Source organism: Cydia splendana, chromosome 13, assembly GCF_910591565.1.
Source record: "Cydia splendana chromosome 13, ilCydSple1.2, whole genome shotgun sequence".
Lineage (NCBI taxonomy): Eukaryota > Metazoa > Arthropoda > Insecta > Lepidoptera > Tortricidae > Cydia > Cydia splendana.
Window position 1 is genome coordinate 14,481,872 of NC_085972.1, and position 19,588 is coordinate 14,501,459.

At 39.8% G+C, this 19,588-nt stretch overlaps 3 protein-coding genes across 3 annotated transcripts in view; all 3 read left to right on the forward strand.

The window, feature by feature from the left end:
• Nucleotides 1-4,959, forward strand: part of LOC134796217 (serine/threonine-protein kinase S6KL) — an 86,260-nt gene extending 81,301 nt beyond the window's left edge. The window contains exons 8-10 of the mRNA XM_063768253.1: nt 3,824-3,894; nt 4,093-4,273; nt 4,727-4,959. Coding sequence (XP_063624323.1) covers nt 3,824-3,894; nt 4,093-4,273; nt 4,727-4,843 — 369 coding nt within the window. The 3' untranslated portion in view covers nt 4,844-4,959. The remainder of the gene's footprint in view (nt 1-3,823; nt 3,895-4,092; nt 4,274-4,726) is intronic.
• The window catches only part of LOC134796198 (sec1 family domain-containing protein 2-like), a 143,790-nt gene that overhangs the window by 120,112 nt on the left and 4,090 nt on the right, over nt 1-19,588 (forward strand). The window contains exons 2-9 of the mRNA XM_063768223.1: nt 7,682-7,878; nt 8,212-8,463; nt 8,718-9,023; nt 9,281-9,453; nt 10,779-10,934; nt 11,696-11,766; nt 12,714-12,883; nt 13,469-13,749. Of these exons, the coding sequence (XP_063624293.1) occupies nt 7,699-7,878; nt 8,212-8,463; nt 8,718-9,023; nt 9,281-9,453; nt 10,779-10,934; nt 11,696-11,766; nt 12,714-12,883; nt 13,469-13,749 (1,589 nt within the window). The 5' untranslated portion in view covers nt 7,682-7,698. The remainder of the gene's footprint in view (nt 1-7,681; nt 7,879-8,211; nt 8,464-8,717; nt 9,024-9,280; nt 9,454-10,778; nt 10,935-11,695; nt 11,767-12,713; nt 12,884-13,468; nt 13,750-19,588) is intronic.
• LOC134796156 (cytochrome c oxidase subunit 6A, mitochondrial) lies at nt 5,425-6,793 on the forward strand. Its single transcript, XM_063768128.1, has 3 exons — nt 5,425-5,584; nt 5,690-5,838; nt 6,624-6,793. Exons 1-3 carry the CDS (start codon nt 5,494-5,496, stop codon nt 6,702-6,704), a joined length of 321 nt encoding a protein of 106 aa, XP_063624198.1. The 5' UTR covers nt 5,425-5,493; the 3' UTR covers nt 6,705-6,793.

Consider the following 19,588-nt stretch of genomic DNA (forward strand, 5'->3'; position numbering starts at 1 on the left):
GAAATGTCTATAGACTGGTCACATCGAGACAAGAAACTAGTCAACACCGGTCAAAATCGTTTTTTGTAAGTCTGGAGCGGTTTTTCATTCTAACCCCTCAAAATGTGAGAAACATTTTGAAGTGCTGGGAGTAGAGGGCTAAAAGCCGTAGGTACATAATTACATGTACCTAGGTGCAGAAAAAATAAGCCTCCTCCAGTCCTGCATATAGGTACCCACTTAAACTTCTTAGGTATCTCTTAAAAAGCGTAGGACACATATAATATACCACATTCTTCGACAAGGAACGTTTTCTTGAATTCCGCTATTGAGCGACGCCTCTTGAATTCAGACCGAAGCCAAAAGTTCTATAACTGTATCCCGAGTATACTTTAGAGCGTCTAATTTTAATTGTGTGTAGTTAGCGATTAAATAGGACCAAATATGAAGTGAATTGCAAAAAAATTGTACATAGTTAAGCACCTGTAATTAGTCTAAAGTTAATTGATTCCATTGTGTTACGACAGTTAAGCCATTTCTATTTAAGTTAGATGCATGAAAGTGTGTTAGCGTATGCTATAGATTTATATGTGTATGAATTAAGTACAATAATTACAATACAATACAATTTACATAGTTAATTTTCGTAACACAAATGAATCAATTAAGTTAAGACTAATTCACAGGTTCTTAACTGCGCTTAATTACGTACAATATTTTTGCAATTTACTCATATAATTTCGCTATCATGCTCTTCTTCATACTGGTCATTTATGAGAAAACATAAAGATACCTTAAATGATGGAATGCAAGAACTGTCTTCTCTATAAATACGGACACCGAGGCGAAATTAGGCAACTGAAGCTCTCTCAGAACAGTCAGAACCATCTCTAACGCTCACTTAATCTTTGCCGCTGTGTTGATACTGGAGATAAGGCTTATCCTAACGGTTCTTTATACAATCGAAGCGTGCCAATAATAGGTCAATACTTAAAATGAATGACCAGTCAAAATCGAATGCGGTCAGAGATGTAATGGTTAGATTAAACTGCATGTGGGAGGAAGACAACACAAAACAAACTATCACAACAAACAACAATGTAAACTTAGAATAAATTTAAGTGGAAAAATTACTGTCTTGGGTGAGACTTCAACTCATGGCCTCTGGATCGATACTCCAGCGTCTGCCATCTGAGCCACCAAGACCTCATCCATAGCCAGCAAATATTTCCACCATATGGGTTTAGGGGACCCTAGCGACATCTACAAAAAAAAAACAATGTACCCACTTACCTATAGGTCTACCACTTATTTCAGGCTAGCCGTACAAGCGGTACAAGTATGTAATAGAAATAGAAATAAGTATATAGCGGCAGTTTTATACATTAATATGTATAAAATTACGAGTATATTACTGCTTAGGTTCTCGCTTAGGCACTTACTTACTCGTAAAAGTTCAGATTTTATACCAAGGTAAAGGATAAATAAGATAAGAAGTCTGATGTTTCATAATTAAGAGATCCAGCTTCCTTGCTCATAAAGTCTTTATTTTCTATTCGTACATTATAGTTTTATTACGTTATTTGCCAAGTTTAGATACTATATTTTAATGTCTAACTACTAGCTAGACCAGCATAATTATATCGAGGTAATTAAAGCATTAATCCACACCATAGCAGTTTGCATAGGTTAAACCAACCCCTCAAAGTTTTTTCTTATCCCACGTTAAATAAGTAACCCTATCAAGCTAATCTTCGAGGCCTTCATTACAGGGCGCCAATCGTTAATATAGGCAGTAAATCCCAACAGTGTAATTAAGGTACATATGCTATTTTTAGTTGCGATGAGAGTCTTTGGGTTCCTTGTGGCCGAGTCCTAGAGGTTTTTGTGAGGGGGCAGGTAGAGGAGCCTCACGGGGATGATGGGAATGAAAAGGCAGGATCCAGAGCGATGAGGGGTATTTATTATTTAAATAAAAAGGCACCTGTAACAATACAGGTTACGTGTTAACAGATAGGTATGTATAAAAACACTTTCGTAATTCACTTAGAAGGTTAGAAATCAAATAACTTACAATATGTGCCTTGGTGATGATGTAGATCTATATCTGGAGGGCGTGCAGGGCCACAAAACGAGCACTATACTGAACTGCACGCACTTATGTATTATATTTAGGTACGTTTCACTAATAAAAATCACACTTTAACGTTCGTGTTTAGAAAACTTGGGAAGTACAGTCTGTTAGCTTAAAATGATGTTCATCGATCAGAGTATGTGATCGAACTGAAAATAAAAATCATTGAATGGAATTTGGAATAGGATTTGAATTTGAAAAGGGAATTTAGAATTTGTATGGTGCCCGAAATAGTATGAAGGTCGATAGTGTAACGCTTCGTTACACGCACCGTTACAGTTTTTACTAGATTTAGGAGTTTAATTCTTGGACTAGTCGTAGGCGCCAGTCAGCTTGATGTAATGGGTGTAAATTTAATCATTAGGCCTGGTGCAAACTTAGGATCGCGGGAAAAGGTTAGAGTTAGACCAATATAACTCTGCAACGATTTTGACAGCACATACTGTGCAAGTGTTATTTAAACATCATAATTTTATAGACGTTAGGCGTTTAAAATCACATTTGCACAGTCTGGGAGATCAATGTCGCTGCCAACTTAACTTGATCTTCTAGTTACTAGGTCGGAAGGCAGTCGCTTTTTTTACTGTATTGACTGAGAGTCTCCACAGGGTTGTAAATAGGTTTGAAAAACCCACAAGTAACCCGAGGGGAACATCGCTATCTGCCACTCTATCACTCTTGCATACCTATTAGTGAGCGACAGAGACGCAGATGTTGGCGGTAGGTCGTCTGTTGCCCAAATGTTGAATACCCCTTGCAGAGGCGTATTTTAAAGATTTGGCGCCTCGGACCAGTTAGATTCGCCGCCCCATTAAGTGATGTATCTCATGCATAGACTAGGAATCCTCTAGACGGAGCTTAGAGCAATTATTTCGTGAAACCAATGCTGCCAAAATACGGGGGTGCGGGGGAAGAGGTGAGCGAGGCCCCGTGCCGTGATGGTCCGTTCAAAGACACGGACGACACACAAAGACACTTTCGACTCGAAAATGGAGTAAAACTACCGTATTTGTGGCAGAGGGGGTAGAACTACTATGCTCAGTCTGTGATCTCATGTAAGGGAAAAAACCCTGTTTTGACACCTCTTGCAGCCTGCCGCACCGGGCCATGGCTCCCTTGGCCCTAGGGTAAATACGCCCCTGACCCCTTGCCTTGAATGGAAGTAAGTATAGAGTAGGTAGTACCTAAATAAAGCAGAACCCACGTCCTCAGCACGGAATAGCACTTGTTCAGTTCTTTTTTTCGCAAGACGGTCACGAAAGAATGCAACTAAGTTAAGGCTTGTAAAACTTAATAGACTAGACAAGATCGACAACGAATAAATGTTTATAGCAGTATCAAACACGATTTACAACAACGTGTATTAAATAAATTGTCTTACGAACGGAGAAAACAAGACATTATTTTTAGCTAATTATGCTAATTAACTATGTGTCTGTTTAAAGTTTCACGTAGGTAACTAAAAAGGCTCATGAAATAAGTATTAAAACAACAAAGAAAAAATTTAATAAGGTAAGGTGGGGTCGGACTATCACCGGGGTAATCACTTATATGGATCCTCATACTATTTGTCTTGCCCCGAGCAAAATAAACTATGTTAGTCTTATTTACCCCACCTTACCTTATGTTTGTTCTGAAATTACGGGCTGGACACTTGCAAATGCCTATGATGTACCTAACTACCTAATGCAACTTTTCCATTGTTTTCAGTTTCCAGTGCCTGCGGTTGCGCGCAGAGCAACAAGCCATGTGGGTGACACTGACGATGAAAACGACGTCACGTAAGGCACACAATCTCCTTCAATTTTCACCTAAAAATCAACGCCATTGTTCCCACCATCTACACTCATGGAGACTCACTACATACCACCAATACATCAATTTAGAGGAACGCAAAAAGTAGTTTCGTGTGGCCCAGCGTATTATATGAGTAAACCATTATTATTGTACCTACCTATTGTTCATCCTCATATTTTCAGAAATCAAGAGCAGCATGTACCGGGCACGTTACCACCAAACGCAGAACTGTCGAAACCCGCCCGCGGCCTGCTGGTTCGTCTCCTTGATCGCGACCCCCGGGTTCGCATGAAGAGCTTGAGACAGTTGGAGCAGTCGGCATTCTTCATGGGGTACAAGTTCGACCATGTGAAGGCTATGAAGGTAGGCTTAGTACATTAAGTATATTTAAAATTACTATTTTGCTAGAATTTGCGTAGGTATTTGAGATTGTTTCCTGGGTTTTTAAATATTAGCACGATTGATTGGTAACTCACAATTTGAAACCTTAAAAACAACAGTGGGCCTACCTCCAACACAGATCGAAAAACGTTATTTTCCCGTGTGTGGCTCGAATATGCAAGAGCGATAGAGAGGCAGCTAAAGATTTTTGATTTTTTGATCCTACGTAAGTAAGTAAGTAACACTTTATTGTACGGAAGAGAGGAATACAGGCAGATACATCAGATAGAACATAAATATAGTACCTACAAGTACATCTCCAAAAATGCATATGCCCACCAAAATCAAAATGGCAGGACTCGGAATGTATAGTACCTATACCTACCGTGTTTTGCGTTCTTTCTTACCTAAATATAAATTTAATATGCTTTTTAGGTGACTCCAAGATCCATTCTCGAACGTCATTTTCCCGACGGACCTCCTGATTGCACTGAAAAAAGCGAAAAAAGAGAAGACGACAATCTGCACTTCGAAAACTTTGAATCGACTTAACTTTCCAGAAAGCTTATCATAGTTATCATAAATTCTTAATCATTCCATTAATTAGTGCTTCGATACCTCATTGTGATTCCAAATGACGAATATTAATTTTAAATAATAAGTACTTTGGTGCCATAGGTGAATTTAATATTATTATAGATTAATCAGAACTTAGGTTAACGAAGTTTTACATAGATTTATTGTTTCCTGATGAGGAACCGGGTCTAATAATTCGAATCATATTCAGTTAGAAGCATAAGTTTAGCAAATGTAGCTGACTAGCTGTACTTATTTCTACCTTGATTTCACCCTTGCACTTTAATATGGTTTTCTGTTATGAATCTCATTTTTGTAAATTATAGTTAGTCTGGCCAATCACCTTCCCACCACCAACTACACACATAGCCAATAAGTAATATGTATTTTGTAAAGTAAAATGATATGATAAGAATAATACATATTTATATATTGTGATTAAATCTGAACGAAATAAATTCGTAATATTTAGTTTTTGGCCTTTTTATTTTACTTGTATTTCAATTTTAGCAATAACAAAACGCCATGTTACGTCGTACTACTATCTGTGGTATGGATTCTTATCTGTCAATTTGACAGAAGTAAATTGCGATTATAAAATTCTGTTGAGCGAGATTCCTGTGAAAATGGCTGCGATTCTGCAAAGAGCCGCTCTGAACTACCTGAGGAACCAGGCTCGCGCCTCCTCGCACTCTGCTACAGCTGGTGGTCATGGAGGTAAACAATATTTATGAGTATTTTGAATTATGTAATCGTGTATAACCTATAGGGCTTTATCTCTGACCAGTTTGTGCAGTCTTGTAAGGTGGTTTTTTGTGCTAGGTGGCCATGCCCTGTGGAAGAAGATGTCGTTCTTCGTGGGTTTCCCTGCCGTAGGCCTGGGTATGCTGAACGCCTACTTGGGTCATCAGGAGGGGCATCACGAGCCTCCGCCATTCGTCCCCTATGAATACCTTCGCGTCCGCACAAAGGTAAACGCAGTTGCTAAAATGTATCACTTTTGTCGCCAATAACAATGATTTACCAATTCCAAAGTCATCGTTTTTGCAAAGTACTAACTGTTTAGTGAGTACATATTATATGTAAAATAATTATTTTCCTTATACAAGAAGTTGATTGGTGCATTGCATTATAAATATTTAATAATGAAAAATTGGCAGTTTGTTTAACCCCTGTGGCTTGAGACCTGGGCAACACTCAATATGTCACTTAAGGGGCCCACTGAGTAACAGTTTGCCAGATGGTATCGGCCTGTCAGTTGTTCGGAACTGTCAAAATTTTGTTCTAACTGACAGGCCGATACCGTCCGGCGGACTGTTAATCAGTGGGCCCCTTTTTGGAACCACTCATTACACTTGTGGCTTGATTTTAAAATCTTTTGTTTACCCAGGTACACATATTAGCATGAGGGGTTAAAAAAACTATTTTGCCCCCTTGTAAAACAAATAACTATTAATTCTAGAAACAACAGACTAGTCTTTAGCTTCATGTGTTATTTTTGCACAGATAATAGCATTGCTACCATCTCAGGTTCATTGTCTAGTAAGAACAAAATTTATTAATATGAATATTTAAAGTAAAAATTAATTTAAAACTTTTGCTGTAGCTGTAGATAACACATTGAAAATCTGCCAAATTGACCCGATGTTGTAGCAAAGATGTGAAAATGCTACATATTTCATCCTAATCTTAGTATTTTCCTTGTTACATCCTATATTGCTAGTTTTAATGCTACTTTTGTCATTTATTATTTCAGAGGTTCCCATGGGGTGATGGCCAGAAGTCCCTCTTCCACAACCCCCATGTCAACGCCCTGCCCAGTGGCTACGAGCACTGAACATTCTACAATGTAACTGAAACTGTGCATGAGCACATTATTAGAAAATTAATTGTGATAAGTCATTAAAGTAAAAGTAATAAAAAGTATACAATGTATTTTATTTTACTGTAAGGTTAAATGGGGTAAAAGAAATGATGAAGCAAGAGAAACACTTTTAGGGAATCTTCATATTGTTACTCGCCCCAAGCAAAATTAACTGCCCTGTTCTCTTACCCCACATGACCTTACTCATTAAATTTCAATGTAGGAACATTAACAACAACAGAAGTTACAGAGCTTGTCTCTAAAATAATGCATGTACATGAAATGAAAAATGTTTGCATGTGTTGCATGTTTCTAGTAGTTTTATTATACTGCACATATGCTGCAGATGTATGTCATTGATTAGAAAATTTAAAAAACAGTATCATTATTTCAGGTTTCCATAATTCCTTTCAGCCATCTATTGGACTTTAATCAGAACTACTATAGACGGTCAAGCAAACCTTTTCAGTAAAAAAAGGCGCGAAATTTAAATTTTCTATGGGACGATATCCCTACGCGCCTACATTTTTCAAATTTGCCGCCTTTTTCCACTGACAAGATCTGCTTGGCCAAGTATATCCCGTGGAGCGCCCTAAACAGACACGTGTGCTGGTAACTAGTATAGGAGTTCCATACTACGGTAATTCTGGGGCGCTCCAGGGGATATGTCGTGTCGTCTATTTGTGCTATGTTGGGGATCATGGATTTTAGGTAAAAAAAAACCGATTTTCCAGTTTTGTTCGGTTGAATGTTATCTGTGGTACAAAGAAACGTCAAAGGTGACAACGCACACCGTCAAGTGTCAGTCAACGTCCAACGTCAAAACGACAAAAACATGAAAATTATGAAAATATAAAATTAAATTTTTGAAACTTAGCAGCGTAGCTCAATATTAATAGGATGAAACCAGTATAAAAGGCAGTGAGTGCATTTCATAATTGTGAATTGAGGTTAGCGTTTTTCCAATATGGCTATAAATTCAGTGAAAGATTTTGGAAAAGCTTGGTGGTCTGAGGTGTACAATCGAATAATAGGAGCGGCCGTGTTCCTGGACGACTACAGTTCAGAATGTTTACATTGGGACGGAGGATTGTTGAATCTCATATACGGGGGAGCTGTCTCTGTGAAGAGCTTATCGCCTTTTGAGGTATGGATTTCAAACTTTTGAAAATGACCCATTCCTCATTTACTGTAGAGACCTGTAGTTTAAGCTGCTTATTATCATATACAGGAGTCTATTCTTAAAAGGAATGCTATAGAAATATTAGGGAAGGCAGCAAGCTGCTGTTGGCCAAGAAGGAAATTTTAAGGTGTACTAATGATACATTTAGAGCTATGTTTACAATTTGGACATCTAAAAAGATCTTAAATTAACATAGAAGAGTGCCAGCTTGTCACTTTATTGCATACACAAATTGTCACATTTTATGAATTTAGATTCCATTGTAGAAAATATTCTCTACATCATATTTCTTTTTAGTTTGCAACAAAAGACCAAAAGAAAGCAGTGTTCATCACCCAATCCGCCAGCACACAGCTCCGCACGGTCCGTGAGATCATCAAGCACAGTGACTTTGCTCACTGCATGCTGATATGTACCGTCAGCCTGGATGTGATTTATCTAGAGCTGAATGATGGGAAGGATGTAAGTGATGTGGTGGCAGCGGGGAAGGCTCCCACGGAGGCTACTAAGCAGTTGGAGGGGATGCTGTTGGAATGGATTGGTAAAAAAGTACGCACCTTTTGTCATTTTAAGTATGTTAAAATGTGCAGTGTTTTTATGTTATTTTTCCTTTCAAGTAACTTTATAAAGGATTTATTGGTTTTTTATACTATCTCCTACACTTATCAAAATATTTAATTGAAATGGGCACCAGTAGAAAAATACTTGCTAAAAAACTCTTTAAACTTACCCCCATCCATACCCATTTATTTATTTTTAAGTCTTCTATGTTGTCATAAAAAATATTTAACTTAATTTTTCAGCAATGTGCAGTTGAAGTCGTCCATCTCCCGCTATTCACAATATCACCAACAAATGTGGTGTTCCTCACACCCCCATACCACAAAGTGTATCCAGCATATGACGGTAAACTCACAATAGAGTCAACATCCATAGACCTGTACACGCTGAGCAAAGAGGAGCGGGCTCAAGTGCGGAGGCTGGCTAGTGGCTTAAACAGTATTATGGAGTCTATGAATTTGAAAGAGGATGTGTATTACATGGGAACTTTCAGCTCATTGATAGCTGGGGTGCTGGAAAATTCGCCTGTTTGTTTGGCTCGGAGAAAGGTAAATCCTAATTTAGTTTGATGCAAAGTCGCATATTTAGGCTCTAACTAAGTTTTTGTTGTTCCTAAAATTTCTGAACATTGGTGAAATGAATGCTGACCATTTGATATCCTTTATTTTCGGGAACAAAGACAACTATTGTTTTGTGTGCATGTGTAAGACCCATAAAGTGACTTTTTAGTATAGAATGTTTGCTTATGTTACGTTTAATCTTTATAAATTGACTTGCGATTATGACGTATATGTCGTTATTTCAGAATTGCACCAGTCCCGCGTCCTTAATCGTCATAGACCGCACTCTAGACGTCTGCGGTGTGACCAGTCATTCAATGGAATCTGTCCTCGATAAGATTATGACAGTACTGCCAAGGTTTCCTGGACACAGCAACGACGTCGCGGTTGATATGTCGCCGCTGTGTGAGGCTAGTGTGTGAGTATTTTAAGAGAACTCTATCTAACTGTTGTTTACGAATGCTTCTCTTATAATTTTTGGGTTACTATCAAAATTACCTTATCGCTAAACGACCATTTCAGCTAGATGACATAAAAGTAAAATACACAGTCAGCATAGAGTCAATTCAGCTGGACGACATGAAAGTAGAATACTCAGTCAGCAAAGAGTCAATTTAGCTGGATGGCTAAGAATTTGAATGACTAAGTAGCTAAACGTCTGGAAATATAAATAGTCCCTATGATTAGAATACCTAATAAGCCGGAAGTAAAATTATTTGATTGACGTGAACACAGAACGAGTTAGTAGCAAAACGTCTGGAAATGTAATGTGTCAATGTGTTTATAATACAAAGTATGCGCGGGAAGGTTTTAATTTCAAGTGTCATATCAAAGTCAAGACGTTTTGCTAACGAGTCGTTTGGCGTTTATTCCATTTAGTGAAAAAGACATTACACAATACAGACTTTTTAGCGTTTATGTATATTAAGTAATAAAGACATTCAAAGATAAAGGACTTTTACTGCTAGGTCATTTTAAGTTGTAACATTCTAAGATCCAGACGTTTTGCTAAAGAGGCATTTAGCATTTATGTCTATGTTGTCACAAAGACATAACACAATCCAGACATTTCAGCTATATTGTCCTTTAGCGATAAGGTACATTTAATAGTAACCCTCATTTTTATATGCTAGGTAGCCGAGTTTTGGAGCTTTTTTTTCCAAATTCGGTTTTATAACAGTTTCAAAGTTCGTAAGCGACACTCAAGTGGAATGCAGGGTGAAGAAAACTTGTTAACGTACATATTTCGTTTTGGCTAATTCACTTAAAGAAACCAAAGTCATTGAATGCTCAACCCTTTGGCCAAAGACATTTGACATCTGAAGCGCGTGGCTACAGCCCAATATTACCCTTCGTGCATTCTGACATGAGGTTCCACGATGAGGCGCCGCGCACGATAGTGGCGTTCAATGGATTAACCGCACAAAATGATAATGACCACGTTGCTTCGAGCAACACCGGCTTCCGACACGTCGGAAGGGAGGAGCCCAAGCGATATCTTACCGTACAAATCGTTCTGCCATTTTTTGCACACAGTCGTACTTCTCACTCACTACATACAAAATCGAATCTGTAATGATGACTCAAATACATAGAAAATGACATACGTCAAAAACAAATCTTGCACACCTAGATCTCTTTATTGTATTCGCACTATTTCCAGCCACGTTGTAAAATCGTTACCATCAACAACTAAAACTACAATAGATTATTGACTTCTCTTACCTGAAATTCCTCTTCCAGAATCTCCCATCCAGAAGACCTGCAACTCGCCCCCGGCTGCCTTTACCACGCCAATGATGACTCCTGCACTTCCACCTTCGACCACATGATCAACAAGAGCCAGAAGGAGGTCATGTTTGACCTCTACAACAAGCTGTCCAAGATAGATGTGCAGAGGTATTTCTTTGACACTTGGGAGAATCTTTACATCTCCAAATCTTAATAATTGCTATTACCGATTATTATTCTCAAGTCGTGGGGACCTTTTACATCTCCAAATTAATGTCATTTACGATAGAGACATAAACTTCTCTGTTATATTTTAGTACTTAGTTATTTATTTTAAGAATTATATTTACTAAATATACCAAACTGTAATAGGGTACTTTTAATGTATGGGCTGCCAACTCATCTATAATATTCATTTAAAAAGGGTTTAGTCAACTATAATGAAATTGACCAATCACAGCTCGCCGCGGTCAAGAGGACGAAACAAAACCATACCTCAAATTAAATATTTATTTCAATCTCGTACCTCACTTAGGCAACTCAGCAAGCTTCGTTGCCCAAACAGGATACTCGACTGAAAAGCTCTCTATTATATCACGATTGTATAAAATACTATTGTTCACCCAGATATTGGCTGTTGTATTTATACATTTTGCTAAAGTAAGGACGCTACGCATTAATTATAATTTATATTGCTGTCCCGCTCGCACAGTGATATTTACCGCTGGCATCATCGGCGAGACAGCAATATAATTATTTGCGTACGATAGAGAAAGGAAACGGCGGGTCAATGTACGAATTACTTCGTGCATAGCGTCCTTGTCCTTATTTTATGTATTTTTCTTGTCACTATATGATGACACTGTAAATGTTGTATTGCCTTGTGAAAGAGCCCTTGAGGCCTAGTTGCATTTTTTTAAAATTTTGAGATCGCCGAGTCCCAAGATGCTGCTCAAGGTCACGCCGCAGAGCATTGAGAAGATCGTCGCGGCCGCTAAAGGTAAAACAACTTACAAACATACTGTTGTCAGCCCTAAATAGTGATTATTTTATTTAGACAAAATCGTGCACTCTAGTTTGACAACTGTCATAGATGGCGCTTTACTGCGCCATATGTTTTGTGGTCACTAAATGAATGGTCAAATATCAGCTTTTAACAAATAAAGTTATCGCATAATCCGCCGCCCATCAGCACCATAATACAGTCAATAGCAGAAGTTGCTAAACGGGCCAGGTGTTCAAAATGATCTTGACGCGACTTTATTGTTAAGAGAATAAGGGCTGATTTAGACGGCGCGCGAACTCGCATGCGATTTTAGTTACATTGCGGACTGTTATTTACGTCCAATTCAACCGACCGATCAAAACCCGCAATGTAATGAAACTCGCATGCGAGTTCTCGCATCGTCTAAATGAGCCCTAAGAGCATGTCAAGGTAATTTTGAACACCTCGCCCGCTTAGCAACTTCTGCTGCTGACTGTTACACCAGCACTCATTTTCGAAGCACGATTTTCTGTAAGACTACACATTCTATTGCAATAGGGAGTATTACTGCAATGTTCTGCCGCCAGAGTGCAGCACTAATTTGTTTAGTAAACCATAGAGTAACTTATACATACTAGAACTTAAACAGTTTTTTGACAAGTTTTCACTATGACATTGATGCACCAAGGCGGTTTGTTTACAGGTGGCCTACCGCGAAACGCATAAATCGAAATTTCTTTATCTGCCTCTCTATCAATCGAATAAGCAAGAGTGATAGAGAGGCAGAAACCGAACTTTCGATTGTCGTGTTTCACGGTAGGCCATATGATTGACCTAGTGACGCATGATGTGTCATTGATGATGTCAATGAGGTTTGTTTACTGTATGTGCTAGTCGTGCCACCTACGCAGAGCTTTGCCTAATATTCCCTATTAATACGTTTTATTTTATTAAATTATCAGGCAACTACGACATAATAGAAAAGCACATCGGCGTACTACAACAAGCGTTAGGCGTGGTCCACACGCTGAAGTCCCCCAAGCGTTCGCAGGTGGAACTTCTGCAGAATTTAGAGCGGCAGGTGCTGCAGAGTCTGGCCGCTAGCCGCGACTCCACCAGTGTTCTGCACCAGGTAAGATAAGTCCCCTGCCGGGCTAGCACATGATTGGCGCGACAGTATCTCGCCCGCGAGATAGACTACCCACTCGTCCCTGTGTAAGTAATACAGTTAGAAAAATACGGGAAGTCTTATCTCCCGGGCGAGATACAGTCGCACCCCTCCTGTGCCAGGCCTGGATAGGATAGGAGACACCTTGGGGTCTATCAAAGTGATAATCGTTTACAGAAAACATTAATCGAAACTCAAATATTGAATGGAATTTAGGAGTCGTTAGACTTAAAAATGCAACACAAAACTAGGAACACAAGTTTTCTAAACGATTTGTCGTAAAGGGGCCCACTGATTAACCGTCCGCCGGACGCTATCGGCCTGTCAGTTGTTCGGAACTGTCAAATTTTTGTTCTAACTGACAGGCCGATACCGTCCGGCGCACTGTTAATCAGTGGGCCCCTTAAAACCTTTTGCATTGTATTGTCAAAAGATGATTAAAAAAAATTAAACCCATTATTTTTTGGCGTTCTCAAAAACCAAAAACTTAAACATGTTTCTGTATATTCGTATTTTAATACCGCTTACTATATTTTTAACATTTTTCAGATCAGCCACCTAATAAAGACCAGAAAAGACCGCAATCTCCCCCTAGAAAGCCTCCTCGCCCTCATAGTCCACGTGTATTCCCTCACCGGCACCGAAGTTTCCTTCTCGAAACAGCACGAAGACAGCCTTACTGAGACGTTGAGCGTGGCCATATTCGAGGACCATAAGACCCTGTTCGCTGACCACGGGCTGAGGGGCAGCCCGGAGCACTGCGATGATGTGTCCAACTCCATCATGGGGAGGCTGAAGGAGATTGCGATGATGAGGAGGAATTTGCAGAAGTGAGTAGATTTGAAAAAAACCGGACAAGTGCGAGTCGGACTCGCACACGAAGGGTTCCGTACCATTATCTATAAAAACGGTCACCCATCCAAGTACTGACCCCGCCCGACGTTGCTTAACTTCGGTCAAAAATCACGTTTGTTGTATGGGAGCCCCACTTAAATCTTTATTTTATTCTGTTTTTAGTATTTGTTGTTATAGCGGCAACAGAAATACATCATCTGTGAAATTTTCAGCTGTCTAGCTATCACAGATCACGAGATACAGCCTGGTGACAGACGGACGGACGGACGGACGGACAGACAGCGAAGTCTTAGTAATAGGGTCCCGTTTTACCCTTTGGGTACGGAACCCTAAAAAACACAAAATTCACAAAACAAGACCAGGAGACGCTTATAAGTCAAAGTATAGTATACTATACTCACTATTTTGGCTCAGTGATCCAAAAATAATCTTGGTCTCCGAAACGAGAGCGTGCCACCTGTCCCGATCCTGCGCAACTTCCTGCCAGTTACACACCTATACATACACCTAACAATATTTCTTAAGAGTAGTTTAACATTAATCAAATGTTACGATGCAGAAAAGTGACAAAAGTGTTAAATATTGCCTGAAATTCGGTACATCTATCGGTTATTTATTATATTAATATTGACGTTTGACGTTGACATGTGTAACAATATTTTCATCTTTGCTCAAAATTTTAATTAGATAAATTATACTAAATTATTACGTATTTCATCAAAAATAGCAGAAAAGCATGCCGCTGCTTACAAGTACTAAACAGCAATGCGCGGGTTGTCGGGAGTACCTACCGGATGACCTATTAAGTACCATTAAGTGCAAAACGACAAGATGCCACAAACTGTACCACATTACGTGTATTAGCGCAGTAAATTTAACCCATGTGCAAATAAATTCCTGGGTATGCCCAGTCTGCAAAGCCTCAACCAAAAAAGGGGGTGACAACTCCCAAACACCAGTTCGAGGAAACATACCACCAGACGTGAGTCGGTCGCAGCTGCAATCTGACAACGTTACGGTACGTAATAAAAAAACCCAGTCCGTCCCCGGACCACACACATTGAACTCTAAACCTTCAGATACAGAAAAGTCACAGGCGCAGCTGGATACTTCTTCACCAACTAAAAAAGCTCCACTTACTCCTCCGGGACCTCCAGACAATAACACGGAAATCTCAGAATTAACTGCGGAAATCAGAGGCCTACGTTGTGAGGTGACTACGATTCAGTCCCAGATTAAAGAGGTACTAGACAAGCTTACATTTCATACCGAACGCCTGGAAAGTATCTCCATCAGAATATCAAACAACGAGTCAAAAATCAAATCTCTTGAAGACCAACAATCACAGACTGCTGTACTCCAAGAGACAGTGTCTAGGCTTCAAGACCAGTTGAACAAACAGGAACAAGTTGCTTTGAGAAATGAAGTCGAGATAGTTGGGTGCCCTGAAAGCTCTAATGATAATCCCATCCATATTGTATTAACTACTGCAGCGAAAATTGGTGTGTCTCTCACTCACTGTGACGTAGATGCTGCTTGGAGGGCGGGTCCCCGCCTACACTCGACCAGAACGTCGGGCATGGAAGGAGTTAACCACCGCATCCACCCTCGACCAATAGCCGTCCGCTTTATCCGTCGTGCGACGCGTGACGAGTTCCTTAAAGCTGCGAAGACTAGGCGCAACGTAACAACGGATGATCTCGTTTCGAATGACAAGAATCCCCGAAAGATTTTTGTAAACGAACGGTTAACCAGAGATAATCGACAGCTTTTTCGCGCCGCGAGACAACGGGCCACGGTTGCTAAATTTAAACACTGCTGGACATCTTCAGGGTCGGTGTACGTCAGGAAGCACGACGGTGCGGCTGCTATTCACATCCGCAATCCTCTGGACTTGGATCGTATTGCTACTCCTGGTATCGGAAATGCTGTGCTGGCGACGACGGCTGCTGACAATTCAGATCATTCAGAAGAGAAGCCTGTGTGATGACATCGAATTCTCAAACTTTAGAGCTTTCTTAGGAAAAAGTAGCCCTATTTGTTCGCTTATTCTACCATACTCATTTATTTTATGTTTAATGTGCACATTATTTACACTAAAAAAATATATACAATTATATCAACATCCACTTACCTACACTCACACACCAATTATTATATACACACTTAATATCATAGGCTACGATTATAAATATCAAGTGCATCCGCCGCCGCAATACTACAACAACCTCGCACTTAACCGCCGCTTTATTAAGCCATGGCCGGACTAGACATAGGAAATGAACTTGACAATTCATTCCCTGTAAACTGCCATGTTGTAGAATCTGCGGAGCACTGTTTGAATATCATAAAACCTAATTTTTCTATCAAAGTTCTTACGCTTAACATCAGAAGCCTTCAACACAATTTTGATCAGTTTCTTGTAACATTCAACCGACTAAAGATAGTTTTTGACGTTGTTGTCCTAACAGAATGCTGGCTGAAGGAGGGCTCGGTTATAGGACAGCTCGATGGTTACTCCTCCTACCGCACTGTAAGATCTCACAATCAAGCTAGCGGAGTAGTCGCTTATGTAAGGAAAAATTTAAATGCCACAGTCACCGAACCAGTTATACAGAATGCAGACAGTCTTTTTATACATGTTCCGGAACGCTTTTCTTTGCTGGGCTTATACCGTTCCCCCTCTTTTGTAAATCCTATCCCATTCATTAACTCATTAGATTCTTTCATAAATAATTACTCTCTAAATCAAAACTGCTTTATAGTTACGGGTGATATTAACATTAACATCAACTCTCCCTGTTCTGACACCCATGCATCCGAGTATTTATGTGTTTTGGCTAGTCTGGGGTTTATGCCTGCAATTGATAAACCTACGAGGAACAATAGCTATTTGGATCACTTCTTTGTAAGGTCAGTGAGGAATTTTGCGTCAGTGGTCTGTGTCTCTGACATTACAGACCATGACCTAGTTATGATCGGTATCTCAATCCCCAATAAGGTTAATATTACAAAGCCATCCAAAACTGTGATCAGCCAGGATTTTGAAGCCATCGGAGCGGCGCTTAAAGAAGAAAACTGGCACACAGTCACTAGTAAAACATCAGCTAATGAAGCCGCAGAAGCCTTTTACTCCATATTGTCTAACCTAATTTCAAAACATTCTTCATGCAGATCAGTTAGTAATTCAAAATTTATTATAAAACCCTGGATGACTCCAGGCTTGATTAAATGCTCTAGAGTTAAGGACAAACTACATATCAATCACAGGAAACACCCCCATAATGAAATAGCCAAAATAACTTATACTAGATATAGAAATTTTTATATAAGCATTTTACGAAAAACCAAGGATGATTATGACCGGAAACAACTTTTGGATAATAAAAAACACCCGAGGAAACTTTGGAGAATTATTAGAGACATATCTCACCTAAATCGGGATAGGCATACACCCCATGAACTAGCCACCATCAAGCCTAATTTTTCTGACTCCCTAAATCACACCAATGAATTCTTCTCCTCAGTGGGCAAAAACCTAGCAAATGTTATACTCTCTGAAAAAAACAAGAGTGAGGCCACACTTGCGACTGAAATAGCCTTAACAAACTCCCCTCTTCGATCAATGTTCTTAAATCCTACCGACGATACTGAAGTAGAAAAATTAATCATGTCCTTAAACCCTGATTGCGCGTCCGGCATTGATAAACTAAACACTCGTATTTTAAAAATCCTAAAAAACTATATCGTCAAACCACTTGTACATATTTTTAACCTCAGCATTTCATCGGGTTCTTTTCCGGAGTGCTGGAAAGTAGCTGCAGTAGTTCCCGTTCATAAAGGAGGTGACAAGAGCCTCCCCGGGAATTATCGCCCTATTTCTCTTCTCAGCAGTCTGTCTAAAATACTGGAAAAGATTATTAATAATCAACTAATCAACTTCCTTGAATCAGAACACCTACTCTCTCAAAGACAATATGGCTTTCGGAAAAAGAGATCTTCTGAACAAGCCGCCACCTTACTGGTTAACCTTGTCTCGTCCTATCTTGACAGAGGAGAATCCTGCGTGGGAATCTTCCTAGATCTGGCCAAGGCGTTTGACACTGTCTCAATCCCGATTTTGCTAAGGAAGCTTGAACTGTTAGGCATTCGCGGTATCGCATGGAACTGGTTCCAAAGCTACCTTACAAACCGGAAGCAGTGTGTAAGACTCGGCACTTTAGTCAGTGATTCAGCCCCGATAACCTTCGGTGTGCCACAGGGAAGCGTCCTCGGTCCCACTCTATTTCTGATCTACCTCAATGACTTAATCTCTCTACCCGTCAGTCAGGCAGAAATTATCTGCTACGCAGACGACACTGCTCTGCTGTTTCACGATGTCTCCTGGGCTCGTTGCTTCGCGGTAGCAGAGACAGGTTTGACTGTGATTGCCAAGTGGCTCGCTGACAACCTGCTTTCACTTAATATTTCAAAAACAAAATACTTATGTTTTCATAAAACGGCCTCTTCTGCCCCCAGCTCGCGACCAGATCTCAAGCTTTCTTGTGGCAGTGCAGAGGATGACCCAGCTATTCACTCGAGTAGAGTTTTCGATGTGGTTAGTAATTGTACCACCGTAAAGTACCTGGGCATTACGCTTGATGAAAATCTTAATTTCAAAAAGCACATCGAATTGTTGTCTGCTAGAGTCCGAAAGGTTGTATTCATTATGAAGCTGCTACGAAATTCTGCTACGAGGGAGTTGCTTAAGCTTGTATACACTTCGATTTGTGAATCCATCCTATCATACTGCATTGGTGTGTGGGGTGGCTCCACTAGCTCTGCACTACTGCCTCTCGAAAGGACCCAAAGGTTTGTGCTCAAGGTCATGCTCGGGAAACCCGGGTTGTTTCCGACTGTTTCCCTTTATAAAGACGCGGATGTTCTTAGTGTCAGGCAATTATTAATCCTACGAGTTGCAACTCACGTGCATCAAAAAACTATAAACTCTGAAGAATATATTACCCTAATCCGTAATCGAGTCTTTAGAATTCCTACGCCCATCGTAAAAACCACATTCGCGAGGCGTTTTCCTAACTTCCTGCATCCGTATATTTACAATTCAGTAGTAAAGGCATGTAACATATCTGAAAAGTCTCCTCTTGAAGCAAAACTCATAATTAAGAACTGGTTGAAAGATCTTAACTATATTCGAACTGAGATGCTGTTGAAGGTCATCACCTAATCCCTCACATGATAACCATCTCTGTAGCCTTACGCCTTACACACACTCGCACACACACACGCAAACACACACACACATACACACGCACCATTTTTTCATTCCTTTTTCTTTCTTTGAATTTCATAATTTCCTTAATTATTAGTTTATTAGATTAGTTTCTTCTTAACCTTTTGCTTACAAATTGAAAACTCGGCTGCCACGTCACAGGCATAGCCTAGTGTGGGGCCACAGGATATATATATATATTGTCAACAAGGTTATTTAAAATAAATATTATTATTATTATTTGTATCTCCGTTACAAACTCTCGGGCTTTTAAGCCCGGTCATTTATAAGGCGTGCGTGGGGATATAGATCCAACACGTAGAGGCCGTTTGGAGAGCTTTGATGTCATGTAGAACGCCTGCTGGAACCCATTCACGGGTACATAAATAGATACCCGTAAACCGGTTTCAGCAGGCATTGGGAGCTATTATAGAAAAATGGAAAGAGTCCTGGTCTATGGTTTAAATTTGGGTGGAAAATAAATCTGGGCTATTGCTAAGAGTTCCGGACACCTGCCATAACATTGTGTTATACAGTGTTATCGA